This window comes from Sparus aurata, chromosome 4 (genome assembly GCF_900880675.1).
Source record: "Sparus aurata chromosome 4, fSpaAur1.1, whole genome shotgun sequence".
NCBI lineage: Eukaryota > Metazoa > Chordata > Actinopteri > Spariformes > Sparidae > Sparus > Sparus aurata.
The window spans coordinates 9,275,970-9,290,515 of record NC_044190.1 but is presented as its reverse complement, the minus strand read 5'-3'; the positions used below and the strand labels follow the sequence as shown (position 1 = coordinate 9,290,515).

The 14,546-nt window shown below is 40.5% G+C and overlaps 1 protein-coding gene across 1 annotated transcript in view; it reads left to right on the top strand.

Moving 5' to 3' along the window:
* Window positions 1–8,368: 8,368 nt before the first annotated feature.
* Window positions 8,369–14,546, top strand: part of LOC115579719 (collagen and calcium-binding EGF domain-containing protein 1-like) — a 37,831-nt gene continuing 31,653 nt past the window's right edge. Inside the window, exons 1-2 of the mRNA XM_030413324.1 lie at window positions 8,369–8,768; window positions 12,266–12,346. Coding sequence (XP_030269184.1) covers window positions 8,656–8,768; window positions 12,266–12,346 — 194 coding nt within the window. The 5' untranslated portion in view covers window positions 8,369–8,655. The remainder of the gene's footprint in view (window positions 8,769–12,265; window positions 12,347–14,546) is intronic.

The window sequence follows — 14,546 nt, the reverse complement described above, 5'->3', positions numbered from 1 at the left end:
TGTACAATACATGCAGATTTTCACCATACAGAGATGAAGAAACTTGTCGGAAAAATGCCTTCATAGAGGAATAGATTTGGGTTGACCCAGATGCCCTGGATGCCTTGACAGAATCGTTTGGGATTTTATGACACAAGTTTAATTTGCTACATGTTATTTTCAGCAAGATAATCTTCATGAATGGACACAACTTCAGTGCTTTTTGAAGAATTAATGCAGGCCCAAAAGCAAAAAGCATCTGGACTACATCGGGGTTGTTGACCGCGCTGACACTTTACTTTAAATGTATCAATCTATAAGTTATAAAGTTGGAGTTAGCATATTTTGTAAACAACAGACTGTAAATCTCTCTCGCTGAGCTGTGCGCTGTCATATCTTTTCATATTTAAATTAAATAACTGTTGTTAGGATCTTCTTGACACAACATTTGCAAGTAGTAGGCCGCTGTGTGTGTAAAGTCATGGATATGGACCATATAATGAAGTGATGAACGTCACTAGTAACGACAGTGTCCCAGACTCCCTTACAGATTGATTGATTATAAGAGTTGCTGCATCATGAGGAGAAACTTAATCAACTTTTTGAAACGGCTAAGGCAAATTTGAACTCATTGGTGCCTTCTTGTAAATTCGGCATTAAGTACAATACAGTTACATGTTTATTTCCTTGTAAAAAGTGTTATTGTCTTCATTGCATCGCTGTAAAAGCCTGTGTCTCCTTTGGAGAAAGAGGACAACAGAGAAAGTCGTCGCGCTCCGTTAAAAAAAAACACTCAATTTTGAAACTTGAAACACTGTCAACCACACATTCTTAACTATTTGGGCGTAGTTGTTGATTTGGCAAATGTTATGCATGAAGAAATATTTTCTGTGGGTAAAAAAACGTATCCGTTTGTTCTAATGATGCAGATATAGTCCTGTATTTGCAGATAGATTGGGGTGCTACGTGTTTAAGATCAGCCAATAAATGCGCCTGTATCTATTTCTGTTCTAATGTTGGCTGAGGTTACTTATCTTACAAACCCCCACAAAGCTCATATTATAATTCAAACCCTGCTTGTTATCATCCGCATTTATGTGTTGGGATGCGTAAACGCCTAAATAAGTTAAAAGTGGGATATGTAATGATGTATTTTATGTCTGAGAGCAAAACATCTTGCTTGTATTAACCGCAGACCTTATTTCAGGGATCTAACCGAAAAACCCATTAAAAAATTCATTGACTTTGAAACTGCCACCTTCATGCACACTGAAACTGATCCATCATGTTATTAAAATTCATGTCTCTTTTTAGATTAACAGACGCTAGTAGCTACATTACTGTTTATGTGCTCTCACAGCTCACAAGGGTTTCTTTCTTTGGGATATTGAGCATTTTCCACTCATCACTTTTACAGTTTGAGCACTTTCTAGGCACAAAAACAACTATTCATGTTAATCTCCCTATGAACTCTTTCTGGTTTGTTTTCTACCCCTCTGGGCATGCATATCTAACTTTAGCGTTGCTTGGAAACACATCTTTTGATAACCCCAACTTTAATCCACAAGGGTGATCTGGATGAAAGACATGAGACAGGAATTTATGATTCACAGTGCTTGATATACTGCAGAAAATGGAAAACCGAGATAATGGAGTAGTTTGACAGATCTTGGAAGTGTACAATATGTCTATTTCACCTTTATTCAAAACTGTTAACCTGCAAGGGATGTTTTAAAAATAACAGTTTCAGAAAGAGGCCTGACGCATAAGCTCAAAGTCAGATGTTGAACAGCAGTTCGAAGGTGGGAGGACAAAACCTTGTAAAGAACACCAAAAAAATGATTTTCCACTGGCTGCGCCACATCTCCAGAGAAGAGAAGAAGTGTACTTTCTCCAGGTTGAATTTCATGAAACAATAAGAGGTGATGCTGCAGTGTTTTGATAAGTTCATACCTGGTCCCAGTGGGGCAAAGGCCCCAGGTTCATGTCAGCATGAGAATGTAACATGTACTACAATGTCACCTTTACCTCAACTCCTGCTGAAATGCAACAATGCGACCTGATAAGGACGTTTAAAGGGAGTCTGGTTGCTACAGATCAGGTTCTGCTAAATCCATTGCTGTCTGATGTAGTAAAACCAACAAATGTCAGAAATTGTAAAGGAAGTAAAACAGCCCAGGAAATTCTTCCAAAGGTCAGACAGATGTCAATTTATTAACATTTGTCTGTGCAAATAAACCAACACCAACACATGGGAGATGTGCAATGTGGGTCTTGTTACAAAAGACATTGATGGATCGCATCTGCGTCATTTCGACTTGAACAGTCAGGTGTTCACCGTGATAAGAGAGCCATGCAACACTCATATTTCTGAAACTTGCTCAGTTTCCAGGCAACACAATAAAAACAGAATTGCAGCATCACATCCAACTGGAAGGCTTGAAAACTTTGGCGAGGTTTGCTTCATACATCTCCTTGTCAGCGTTTTATTGACAAGCAGCGTTCGTTGGGAATGCTGCTAATGGCAGACCGACTACAATTTTGAATAAATCACACAGATGAGGAGAACTTACAGAGATCATTTGTCTTCTGAGCACACTTGTAAAAGTAAGTTATCTCTGTGCAGCTCTGTGACACGACGTCATGATGCTTGTGTGAACATTTTGCCAACACAGAGACTGGAAAATGTTACTTTTCTGGTGTGCGTATCATGATGGACTGTGAGGACAAAAAGCACACTGAGGAAATAGAATTAGTCACAGTTTTCCTTTTTCTTACCACGAATCACAAAAATTTCTCTGACGCTAACTTTCAATTCTTAGTGCAGGTTTCACTGGATTCAATTTCACTAGATGCCAAAACGTGTCTGCAGTGTTTTATCTCTTAACATTGTGTAATGTCTGCAATGAATAAGACTTTTTTTTTCTCACTTTACGAAAGGGAACACCGATTTTGAGAGTTTATTCAAGAAAAGGTATTGCTAGTTCCCCTACAATTCTTTAATTCATAGATAAATTAAGAATATTACCGTGCAATTATTAAAAATGAGCAAATCACCAACTACTTCAAGCTTATAAGAGTCAAAGGATAAAGACTGCAGTGTGTAATAAGGACTGCTGGTGTTGAGAGTACGTCCTCGGTTTCAATCGAGGGAAGGTCATGCTGAGAGATTGCAGCTTCATTCCTTCGGGCAGGACCCTGTTTGATGATCTACACTCGCTCCAAAACCAGCAATAGGTCATCCTCTGACATACTTGTGTGGGTCAGTTCTCTAAACTGATGAAGGAGCTTTGATGCCTCTCCAGCATGTGACTTGTTTCTAACAAGAAAGAGAGGAGAGGAGTCTGAGTGCCAGCACGGATATCTAGCAATTGGATCCATAAACTGGGCCTCTCCACCCAGATACAGCAACATGTTTCTCATGCAAGGAATTTGTTACTCCTTCCTCCGGCCGCCATTCAGGGTCACACTGCTGCACATGTTCAGATGCTGAGCTTGCATCGACTTGTCTGAAAGGGGAGACTTAAGAGTCAAAGCTAATGTCTTGACCATACCCAATGAAGATAGTATCATAAAAGACTGCACTCTGAGCTAATGTAGGGCAATAACAATAATGGAGTCAACACACGTTCCTCCTGATGTCATTTGAGTCCAGTGAATGTGTGTTGGTGCTTTTAACTAGGGATAGTTGTGCTTGAGCACATCTGTGGTGGACAAGTTAATGTTGAACAGCTAAAAAGATGTGATCTTATCTTCCTCAAAGGCTCTTTCCTGTGATACAGATCTGACAAACTGGTCTGAAACATATTTGTCTTTAAAAGGCATAGACAATACATTAGCACATTTTCTAATCATGAGTTTTAACATCATACCTGTGTGTATGATGGCAAATGATCACCTGTTGAGTGGAAATTCGTATTATATTCAAAAGTCATATTGCATTCGAGGAAAATCGATTTTCTCGGGCTGAGAAAATGTATTTAAAAATCTGTGACTTCACCACAATGTGCATACATATATGGACCAACTGGGGACTGTACCCTACTGCACATATTCAATGTGAAAATCGATGTGCAGTTGCCAGGTAAATGTCAACTTTTGTCCCCCTTCCTATTTTCATGCTTCTGGTCAGTCCCATGTAACCTGGAATCCCAAAAGCAATTCATTCACATCCCAAAGAAAATTGATAGGGCTGAAGTTTCCGCCACACATCTGAGTAAGTCTTCATGGTAAGATTGTATAAAGAAAGACGGCAATAGATTTTTGGAAATGCTCTAGAAAATGGCTTCATTTCAACTGTCACATCTGAATTAAAGTCCAAATCAGAACAAGCTTATCTGGAAACATTTCAGGTCAGTGTTTCAGTAACTGGCTTGTGAGAGTGTCCCCCTCAGATCAGTTTATTTTACATAGCATCAGTCCGACACAAAGTTATTGAAAGTGTCTTTAGTATAAACAGTGCATGTCTGAACAAAAACTCAGAATTTAGTTGTTACATTGTCTGATTGGTTGTAATGAGTTGATTGGCTTGTATATAAACATAATCATTCAATGATAGATGTCGAGCAGTGATGATGTCTCTACATTCACAGCAGCTGAACACGATGAGCAACAAAGCTGTGACCGTTTGATGCCAAGCTAACTCCCCTCTAACTCCTTTGGGAAGTTAAGGATAAAAGTATTTGCTTTTATGTGTTTCACAATTGGCAGCTTTATCCATGAATGACAAAAAGTTGGTAACGCAGCAGAATGTGGCCCCGGCCCTCAATGAAAAACACATTTCTTGAAGCCTGATTATATGCAGATAGACAAACACCAAATAAAAACCACAACCAAAGTAAACCGAGAAAGGAGACTCTCCTTCGTGGGAACAGGAGAAACCATGGCCTGTGTGGTCGTAATAACGAAGCAGCGACTGCCATTTCAACAGCTGCCCTTTGCTGCGGTTCTTTAATAATGTTGCTTTATATATTTTATGAATTTATTTGATTCTACAGGGAACGGAGCCAAAGGAGGCTGTGCAATTTAATTTGATGTGCTAGACCCAGTTACTTTGTGCATGCATGTATACAGTAAGTGTGTAAGTGAGTGCATGTGTATTTCTAGCATGATTCATTTGTGGTGAATAAAACCAGCTGTTTCTATTGAAAGGTGGCCAAGAACCCCATGCACCGGGGGAATAGACGGTGTGTGAGACCACTGAGTACAGAGTTACCTAACATCGCCTGACCGTCCACTGACCACTGCGCCTTGCTTTCCGCTGAGGTGACTATTGGTCAAATCTGCTCGCACAACAATGGAATTACCCTTTATTTTGTCTTTAAACTGCCGACAGAAGCTCGTGTAGTGCAACTGTCAACAGAGTCACCCTGAACAAAAACTCTCTACAACATTTAAACGACATCCAGGGACAAGAAATCCCTCAAAGTGTCTTTAGATAGAAGTTTCAGTTCTTTGTATGATGCTCAATGTGACTTATCCTACTTAATTTTTTAAAAACTCTATAAGACATTATTACTGTATAGTATACAATACTGGATGCACTTCATATTATTTAAAAGTATTTGCCATATGCCATGAAAATATATTACAGTATTCAATTTTTTTCCCCCTTTTTTGCTATCAGGTTCTGTAAGCTGAGAATGTTGATTGAAAACATATCATGCTAATTTTAAAGTCTAACATTTTATTTTGTTTTACTAATAGAATAGGTTTAAATGCTTCAATGGCCAAGAACCCTTCAGTTTCTTCACACTGTCCGGCGCCGCAGCACTGTATTCCACCTCTGCCTGAAACACTGTTTAAGCTCCTGTCTCTTTAAGGCCCCCTCGCCTGAATATCCAGTCTCCTCTGATTGGTCAGCTCACACATGCCTGAGCCAGCACTGCACTGCTAGGCAGAAAATATGTAAATTTGCGATATGGTCATGTAGTGTGACAAAGTCAACCTATAATGGGTCTCTCTTAATGTAATTTTATATTTCACAACAGTGCATCAGGTAGAGGAATAAAGATGAGAAGGAAGAAAACAAAGAAGAAGAAGATAGCATTCAGCTGTACTGAAAAAGACCTGTGAAAGAAATGAAGAATATTCTTGCAGGATAAAGAAAATGAAACTAAAGAGTACAGTGAACAGAACTTGCGTGAGCTCATTAATGTCTTTGATTCTAGATGTCATAAAGTCTGTTTTGCTATTCATCATAATAATGTGAAAACTCTGCCTACAGTGCTGGGTTAATCAGATAGCAGTTTGTGCTGTCCAACTTTAAAAGCCTTTCAGCAATTTACAGCTCAACTAATCAGGCAGTGATTGCTAGTTTGAGTAAGAAAACACAAATAATGAGTGGAAAAAATATTATGCACAGAAACCTGACCTCTGCATGGAGGCTATTAATTTAATCCCTTTCTTCTTTCTTCTGTTTTGAAGGCCTCCTCCCTTGAACTTCAGCTTGTTTTTCAAAACAAAGTTGACAGATTTCTGGGTTGAGAAGTTTCATCTTGTTGTTGTTTTTTTGCAAGTGTTTGCGTTTTGATTCAATCAAAAGTGGCGAAACAGGAAATGCAGTCATGGAAACATCCCACATACCGAATACAGCTGTCGACAGTTCAATAAGAGACGCATTCTAATCACAGAGAAAATGTATACTTGTATGTGTTTACTGACATAGCCTGTATATAAATTGTCATGTTTTTATTTAATCTAATGTGCATGAAAAACAAGAGATCATGGGACTCTAACACACAGAGAATCCTCTGCCACTGGATTAGCTATGACTTTGAAAACACATGCACATGAACACACCTTTCAGCTCTTCCTAGTTCCGGCGTTATCTCGTGCATCACATCTGATGCAACGTATGTGTTATCGTCATGACAACAACTCAATCTTTCGAGTAACGATCGGGGATAAATTGTTATAAGCTTGCTCGTGTGTGGTGCAGCTGGGACCTCAGAGATTAACTGCACTGTGGCTCTGGTGCTGAATGAAACTGTTGACAGCTGCTTGAACAAAACACAACAAATACAAAGACTTTTGTGTCATAATAACGCTGATGACACTCACGCTTACATGTAAGTATTTTACACTAGGTATTGTCTCAAATAATTGTGTTTATCTCTGTGTTAGAATTCTGACAGTTGGTTCCAGCTTCTAAGGTTTGTCAGCCAATAGTATGACACCGTTGGTATTATGGGATATCTGTGTTTTGTCAGTGATCATCTTGGTAGTTGCCAGTTTGTGGAAAAAAATAAAATAATGGCTTATTCTTACAGTGTACTGAACTAACGTTAGCTAGTGTAATCAGTGGACGGACATTATTGTTAGTTAGTATTAATGATTTTAGCATTAGCTAGCGTTAGCGACATTGGTGTTAGTGACTTCATCTACAATAAACTGGGAACATCTAGAGGAGGCAGATGATTCACACAACAGCAGTGTTGTATGTGAAGGGGGGAGATGGAATAACACGTTTGGCGGCTGAATGTTATCAATAGCACATTTGACTCTCTGTCACTGAACCGTAATGGATTCAATGCTAAATTTAAAGTTCATGTGTTCAGTTATAATTTACAAGCAAACTCCTGCCTGACTGACAGACTGAAGTCCAAACTAAAGCTGCATCACAACTATTGTCAAATCTTTGACCTAATTTCCATTCTGTCATAGAACTGATGTCAAATGTATTCCCTTTAAAAGTCACTAAGTGGTTTGTGACCAAAATACAACTTGGATGTATTTGATGGATCCGGTCCTCCCAGAAAATCCAAACATGGTGAAATCTCTTTTTAGCTCGTCAGCGGGACATATTTGGCCCATATCAGGGACACGCTGCAAAATGAATAGATAAAATGAAATAAAACAATATTGAAACCTGTGTGCAGTTTAATTATATTGTGTCTTTCAGTCTCCTTCTTAAGATGCATTGATTAAAGCACTTTGTATTAAATGTGCTTAACTGAATGTGCCTTTATTTAGAGGTAAAACTGTTTTCTATGGAGTCCTTTTGTGCTTATGTAATTAATTCTATTTTTTATGATCATCATTTATTTTTATTACAGCTTGAACATGTAATTCTAAGTAACCCCATTTTCACGTCACAGCGTCCAGTAGCGCCCCCTACTGCCTGAAGTTTCACTTAGCCGACAGGGATGTTGTGAAACTTAATTATGAAACGTGTTATTTTTTTGATTATTAGGTACTATTGAACTATTATTATTATTATGAATATTATTATTATTACTATTCTTACTATTATCGTTGTAGTGGTTGTTTGTGTAGTAGTAGACGTTGTTGTTGTTGCTGTTGTTGTTGTTGTTGTTGTTGTCATGTCATCGCCGCCTTGGGCTGTGGGTGTGAACCTTGCTACTCGTCTCTTAAGGCAGGAATGTAAATCCAGAGGGATTAGTGAGAACACACTGGGCTGTAAACCCTTCAGTAGCTCTCCAAGGGGTCTCTGCCTCAGTGCGTAAAGTTGGGACGGGGCTCCGGACGCACAGCGCACCACTTTTCATCCCACAGGCTCCATGTGCGGCACCTCTGCGGGATACTTGACAAGGATTTCTGATATTTTGATACGACTGCCCGCGCGGCTAACTGACAGATGAAACCATCGGCGTCTTGCTGATGTGAAGGCGTTTTCACTTGAACGGATCATCTGTCCCGGAGCGCAGAGGGGACATGGGTCAACTTTATGGTGCGACTCTTTTACCATTTGGCGCTATCTGTGTTGTCTTGCTGTGGGAATCTGGTGCCAGCTCTATCAGATCGACGCTCGCCGTGGACACCTCGAGGTGAGTCTCATGGTCTCGATCAGAGGATCCTGATCTTTTGTGAATGAACCGCAGTGTGCTGATGACGCTATACGCCAGCCTCATCCATAATGAGTTTAATGAGGGATGAAGCGATCCCAAATGTCGTTTTTCCATCATGACGCAGGACTCCGTGTAAAGCCTAAACAACATTCATTTATACGCTTTCCAACCTGAACCACATCCCGTGAGTAACAGCTTACTGGTGATCATTCAAGGTTAATGCGACTCTGAGCTCTGTGAACATCTTGGCAGCATCCACTCACCTCACAAAACTATCTAATTTCGGCATTTAAACACATAACAAAACTTCTCTGTCAGATGAGCGCGCAGTGCCAAAAGCCCTAATGCGGTTTAGTCTACGTTTTATTGGTTTCTGCTCTTTACGTGTGAGCAGGCTGTCAAACAGGAGACCCCTGGATGAACCGCCGCAGCGCGTCTAATCTAATGTGATTTTCAAGGAAATGCAAAAGGCGAAGGGAAACTCCAAATGGTTAAGATCGGTCGCGGTGGTGGGAGCCAAATGTTACTAGTGCTCAGACATAACATGACAGATGCTATTAAGGTGACCGGAGACAGTAGGTCAGGAGGTGAGGAGGGGATGTGAACAGAGCACATGTAGCGGGCAGGTTAAACCCCACACACAGTAAACCCACTGACGTTGTTTTGATGTACATTATCTACACTTAAATCATAAGGAAACACATCCCCTCAGATTTACTCTTTGAAGATTCAATGTAATCTCACCAGATTCTGTTTAAATGGGATATAAATGTCTACACTCATATTTACTGGACCTCCTGCAGTGACTACACTGTAGTACCGACATTGTCACTGGCAGTAAAATATATTAATGAAATCAGAAACCTTTTACAGTATATATTCTGTTATTTTATTCTGGGGTTATGTGTTGAAATTCAAAATGCATATTTTAAAGGAAAAGTTCACCCAAAAATGTAAACTCAGTGATCATCTACTCCCCCACATGCTGATGGAAAGTTGGGTGAGGTTTTATTTTTATTTCTTAAGCTTCACAGCAAAAAAAGTTCCACCATTCTCCTAAACAACAGAAGCAGAGGGGGACTAGTTTTAAAACACAAGGTTAAAAGCAATCATTAAATGCCTGTATGCTGCTCGTCTGACATAATCCGTCTAGACAGACCTGCATATATGTCAGCAGATAAATAACACAGTCAAGAAATGACGAAGGAATGTTTTACGTCATTCAGTAACACTAACCCCATTCATACTGCCCTTTGAGTGCAGGGATCCTGCGCCAATTGTCCGCATCCTCCTCTGTGTGAAAGTGTCAGATGCAGCAAGGGGTGAAAGTTTGCTGCACGTTTGATGCGCCTCAGAAAGTAGTATGAGAGGGGCAGCATTGGAGAACCGAACCTGTGTGAATGGATGAACCGGCCGTGCAAAATAAGTAAGGGATAATGCCCGCTGCGCGTCGGACGGTTCTTAGGCCTCCGCGTCGTCCATTAACTTCTGTTTATGGACACCTCATCGGGCATTATCCTGCTTATACCATGGTCACTTGCCAAAGAAAAGATTCGGACCATTTATTTACATTTTCATGCGTTTTACAATCAAAATATAAAGTTTTTCACAAGCCATAACTACGTTTCCCTGGTAACGCCTGAGGGTTTGACTAATACCTGGAACAGTCATTAATCTCCCGTAAGATTCTTATGCAACGGAAGCGTTGTTCACTCCTCCAGTAAATAGGATGGATCATAGATACGACTTAGCAACGGGAGATATTCTAGTCCGCTCAGCGATGAGCCAGAAAGCTAACGCTATGCTAGCAAGATTCAAAGTCAATAACATTGCATACGGTTGACAAACAGTAAATATAATTTGACAGTATGCTAGCTAACACGATTAGTTAACTAACCAGTCATGTCATTGTCCCCAAATCAACAGCAAGATTTTCACGAACAAATGACCGGCCGTGTGTAACGTTACTGTGGCCGCAGCCTGTAGTAGAGAGTTGAACAGCGTATTCGCGTATCAGTAAGTTTAGAGGGGAAGTGAACTTTCTGCAGCTTGTGTGTTACAGTCGCCACCCTGTGGTGTTCAGAGGATAAGACACTGAAGGACTGACGGACTGAACTCAGTGCTGGAAATAACATATTAAGATTTGATACGCCAGCTAGCGCATTAATTTACAGCGGTGAACAGTCAATTTGACTGGAACTACTTAGTAGGTGTCCATATATCAGGGGTTAATGGACACCCTGCAGCCAATCAGAATGGAGTATTCCCCCAGACCATGGTATAAAATGAAATAAAAATGTCCCACAAAGCAACGTTACAGGACAAAACAACAGTAATGTGGTAACTGTAACTGTCTTTGGCAACTTAGATGAGGAAAAATACTGCAGTTATACGTGGAGAAGTGTCTGTCATCCTGTCTGTCATCCCGACTCTTCGTCACATTACCGCATAAAAAACAGCGTTTGTCCCCGGCATAAAACGTAAACTCACCCACTCTTTGTCTTCTTCTACTATTGTGTTGTTGTAGTTATGTTAGCCCTCCCGACCGAGACTTTAGCGAACTTTCCCCAGAAAACAGCCCCGGTCATTGTGTGTGACAGAGTCAGAAAACATCCAGTTGACTTATGGCGATTATGCTATTATATAATCAAGAGCGAAAAACGTAACTTTGTCAGCTTCCAGGATGTTTTTTGGGTCAGGATCTCAATCACAACACATTATAACAGCATCCATTTGATTGTAAACAGTCAGCAGGTACATGTTTAGTTTAACAGGAGGACACCTGGGGACACACCTTGAAAAAACACACAGACGTCATCATCATGACGTGCACCATCATGCCTCTTTAGGATCTGCAGCGCTGGCGTGCTGTATGAACTGGCACACTGGTTCGTCTTCACGCCGGAGCTGCTTGGTTCAGCGTGAACAAACAAAGGCGGACAGAGATCATATTCTATCAAATTGTCAACTGTTATTGGTCCTGCTCACTATATTTTGGTCACTGATGTGCTTCCTTTAAAAGAATATAGAGAATTTCTGCCATTTATATATTTATTTGACTTTTGTAATCTTTCAAATATGAATATCAGCCTCAGAACTCCAGCATCGCCCAGTTTCTAGTATAATTCCATCAGCACGTCATCTGAATGGGCCATGAAAGGCTTTGAAATGAAATATATGCATCAGACATGAACCTTACTTCCTATATTACAGGCCGATGACGCTTTTATTATGCGCACATGAAGCTTACCATTAACTATGTAATTTAGTTTTCTTTTTTTGTTGTACAGTAAATGTGTACATCAAAAGCATTGTCTTTCTGCATCTGTCAGTGTGCCAGTGTTATTAAAAGCCGGCGTGATAATATGTCCTTATATGTCTCTCTCCCTCTGTTTCATCAGTGTGTAAATAACAGCTGGACAACAGTGAGAGAAGTTTCAGTCAATCACTGTTTCTGTGTGACTTTCTTTTCTCAGAACCGAGTGTCCAGATAATAAGATCTTGACCGTGGAGTATCCCTGTGTCAGAGCGGGGGGGAAGAACAGCACTTGCTTCAGGTAAGTGTCCCAGACATGTCCACTGGGTTACTCTACATTATACATTTAGATCCTGGGGTTCAGTCCTTCCCAGAACAGTGTTTTGCTCAAGGACACTCTGACAGAACAAGCGGCTGCTGATGCGGTTTGGGAGGACAGAATCTTGCTGTGGCTGTGGAGCGGTTTCTGTAACCACTAAACTACCCTGCCGTGTCATTTCCAGAACTCCACACAGTACATCCCCCTTTTTTGGAAACTTTATATCCACTTGGGACAGAAAAATAATCATTTCCTGAAGATCATCACTCAGAGACTGAATGATGATCTCCACTGTGGACGCAGTTTGTAAGTGTCGCCATTTGTCAACCGACAGCAGCTACCCTTTAAGGAGTCAAGATGAGACATTTATACTTACCTTCTGCACTGAGCTGGACTCAACCAGCCTGGCTCGGTGACAGCAGAACAGAATTTGAACTTTAACTTTCTCTCTCTCTCTTCCAGAGCTAAAAAAATAGGGAAGGCATCCTCCTCAGGGAGGCCCACATCATAACCTAAAATGTAGAAGTAGCCTGACAGGAGAGGATGGGATTAGTTATTTTTATTGCACTACATCCATTTGGAGGGAGCCAGGGACAACAGACTCCTTATAATGGTTACAAACACCAAATGTAGTTGAACTATTGAATCTTCAGTGAAAAGTGAAAGATTTTTTGTCATTCAAAGGAGGACATATGCAACAAAGATGAAACTAGAGGGGGATAGGGGTCAATTTTTGAAAGGTATGAAATATTTCTTGATGAAATTGGCCCCCTTTGCTCTTCTTTCTCTATTACATACAGTCTCCAGAGGTCTAACTCCTAAAAAATATTCTTTGATATCGTATCGTATGAACATCTTGAACCATAGGTTGAAGGAAACAAATGAATGCGCTGCCGACATTACGGCAGGTTGTAAGACTTTTAGCTCATGATACATCATACACAATGGGAGAAAATCAATGTAAATCCCTCATTTTGACGTTTAGATAACTTTCCTCCGAAGCCAAACTTTGGCTCGGATTTGGTTGCTGGCGTAAGAAGATCCTTTAATAAATGAGGCACCAGGTCTGGTGTGAGGCCAGACCATCTGATCTGTTTACTGTCAAGGTTAGACTGTAACAGGCTCTGCGTCGTGTTTGATTTCGGGCTCTACATGTGATGTGTGTTGCTGGAGGAGGTGGATTAGATGAGGTTGTATTTTCCGAGCCATGTTTCTCAGGGCGGTTCGGCACAGACCTGGATCAAATCGATTTTGCACAAAACTTCAAGGGCAACCAGATTGATCCATTGTTTCTGTGCATAAATATTGCTTTCAATCCAGGTTGAATGAGAGCGGTATGTGCTCCAGACGGGCCTGTTGAAGCCGCTACCACATATTTCCATCTTTTTAAAAGGACTGACGTTTGAATTGTAGCTCTTGCTGCAGATCTGAGGCCAGTTTCACTAAAGAGGTTTACTGACACTAACCAGATGTTTTTTGTTACAAGGATCCATCAGAGAAGTCGACCTTGGAAACAGTTTGGAAAAGGCCAAGCACCTTTAAAACGTATGTGGCAGGTGCTAACTGATGTTATAGCAGATACACCAGGCACTTAAGGAGCAGCCATTGCTTTTTTGGAACAAGCAGTTGCTTCTCGCTGTCGTCACACTGAAACCACACCTGAAGCTGCCAGAATTTCCCTATAGGGTCCTTCAAAAATAACTTCGGTTCAGTCCCAAGACCCGAACTTGAAGGCTGCTCAGATGGATTCTTGTATAATCTTGCAAAACAGCTGCCTCACAAAGTAATACTGAGACTGTCTGTATACCCCTGTCCCTGTAGTTCCTGTTTCAAACTTTGCACTGTGTGGCATATAAGAAGTTTACAATGATAACTTCATTGGAATTCAGTAGAGCGCATACCTCCACCAAGGCCAAACAACCCCCTCTAATTCACTTAAGTCTCTTCTAATATCAATTAAAAAATATGTTTAAATCCACTTGATGTTTATTTGGATCCACATCAAATTGTACTCTCATAGATATCAGCCATCGAAATATGCCAAGTATATTTTTAAATATATGTATTTTTTAATTAAGATCCCTGCATTATCCCTGTCTGTTAAAGATGGAGAGAACAAGTCATGGATCTGTCCTTTTATCTGGATCAGCATCAAAAGTTAATGGGGTCTGTTCTGGGCTGA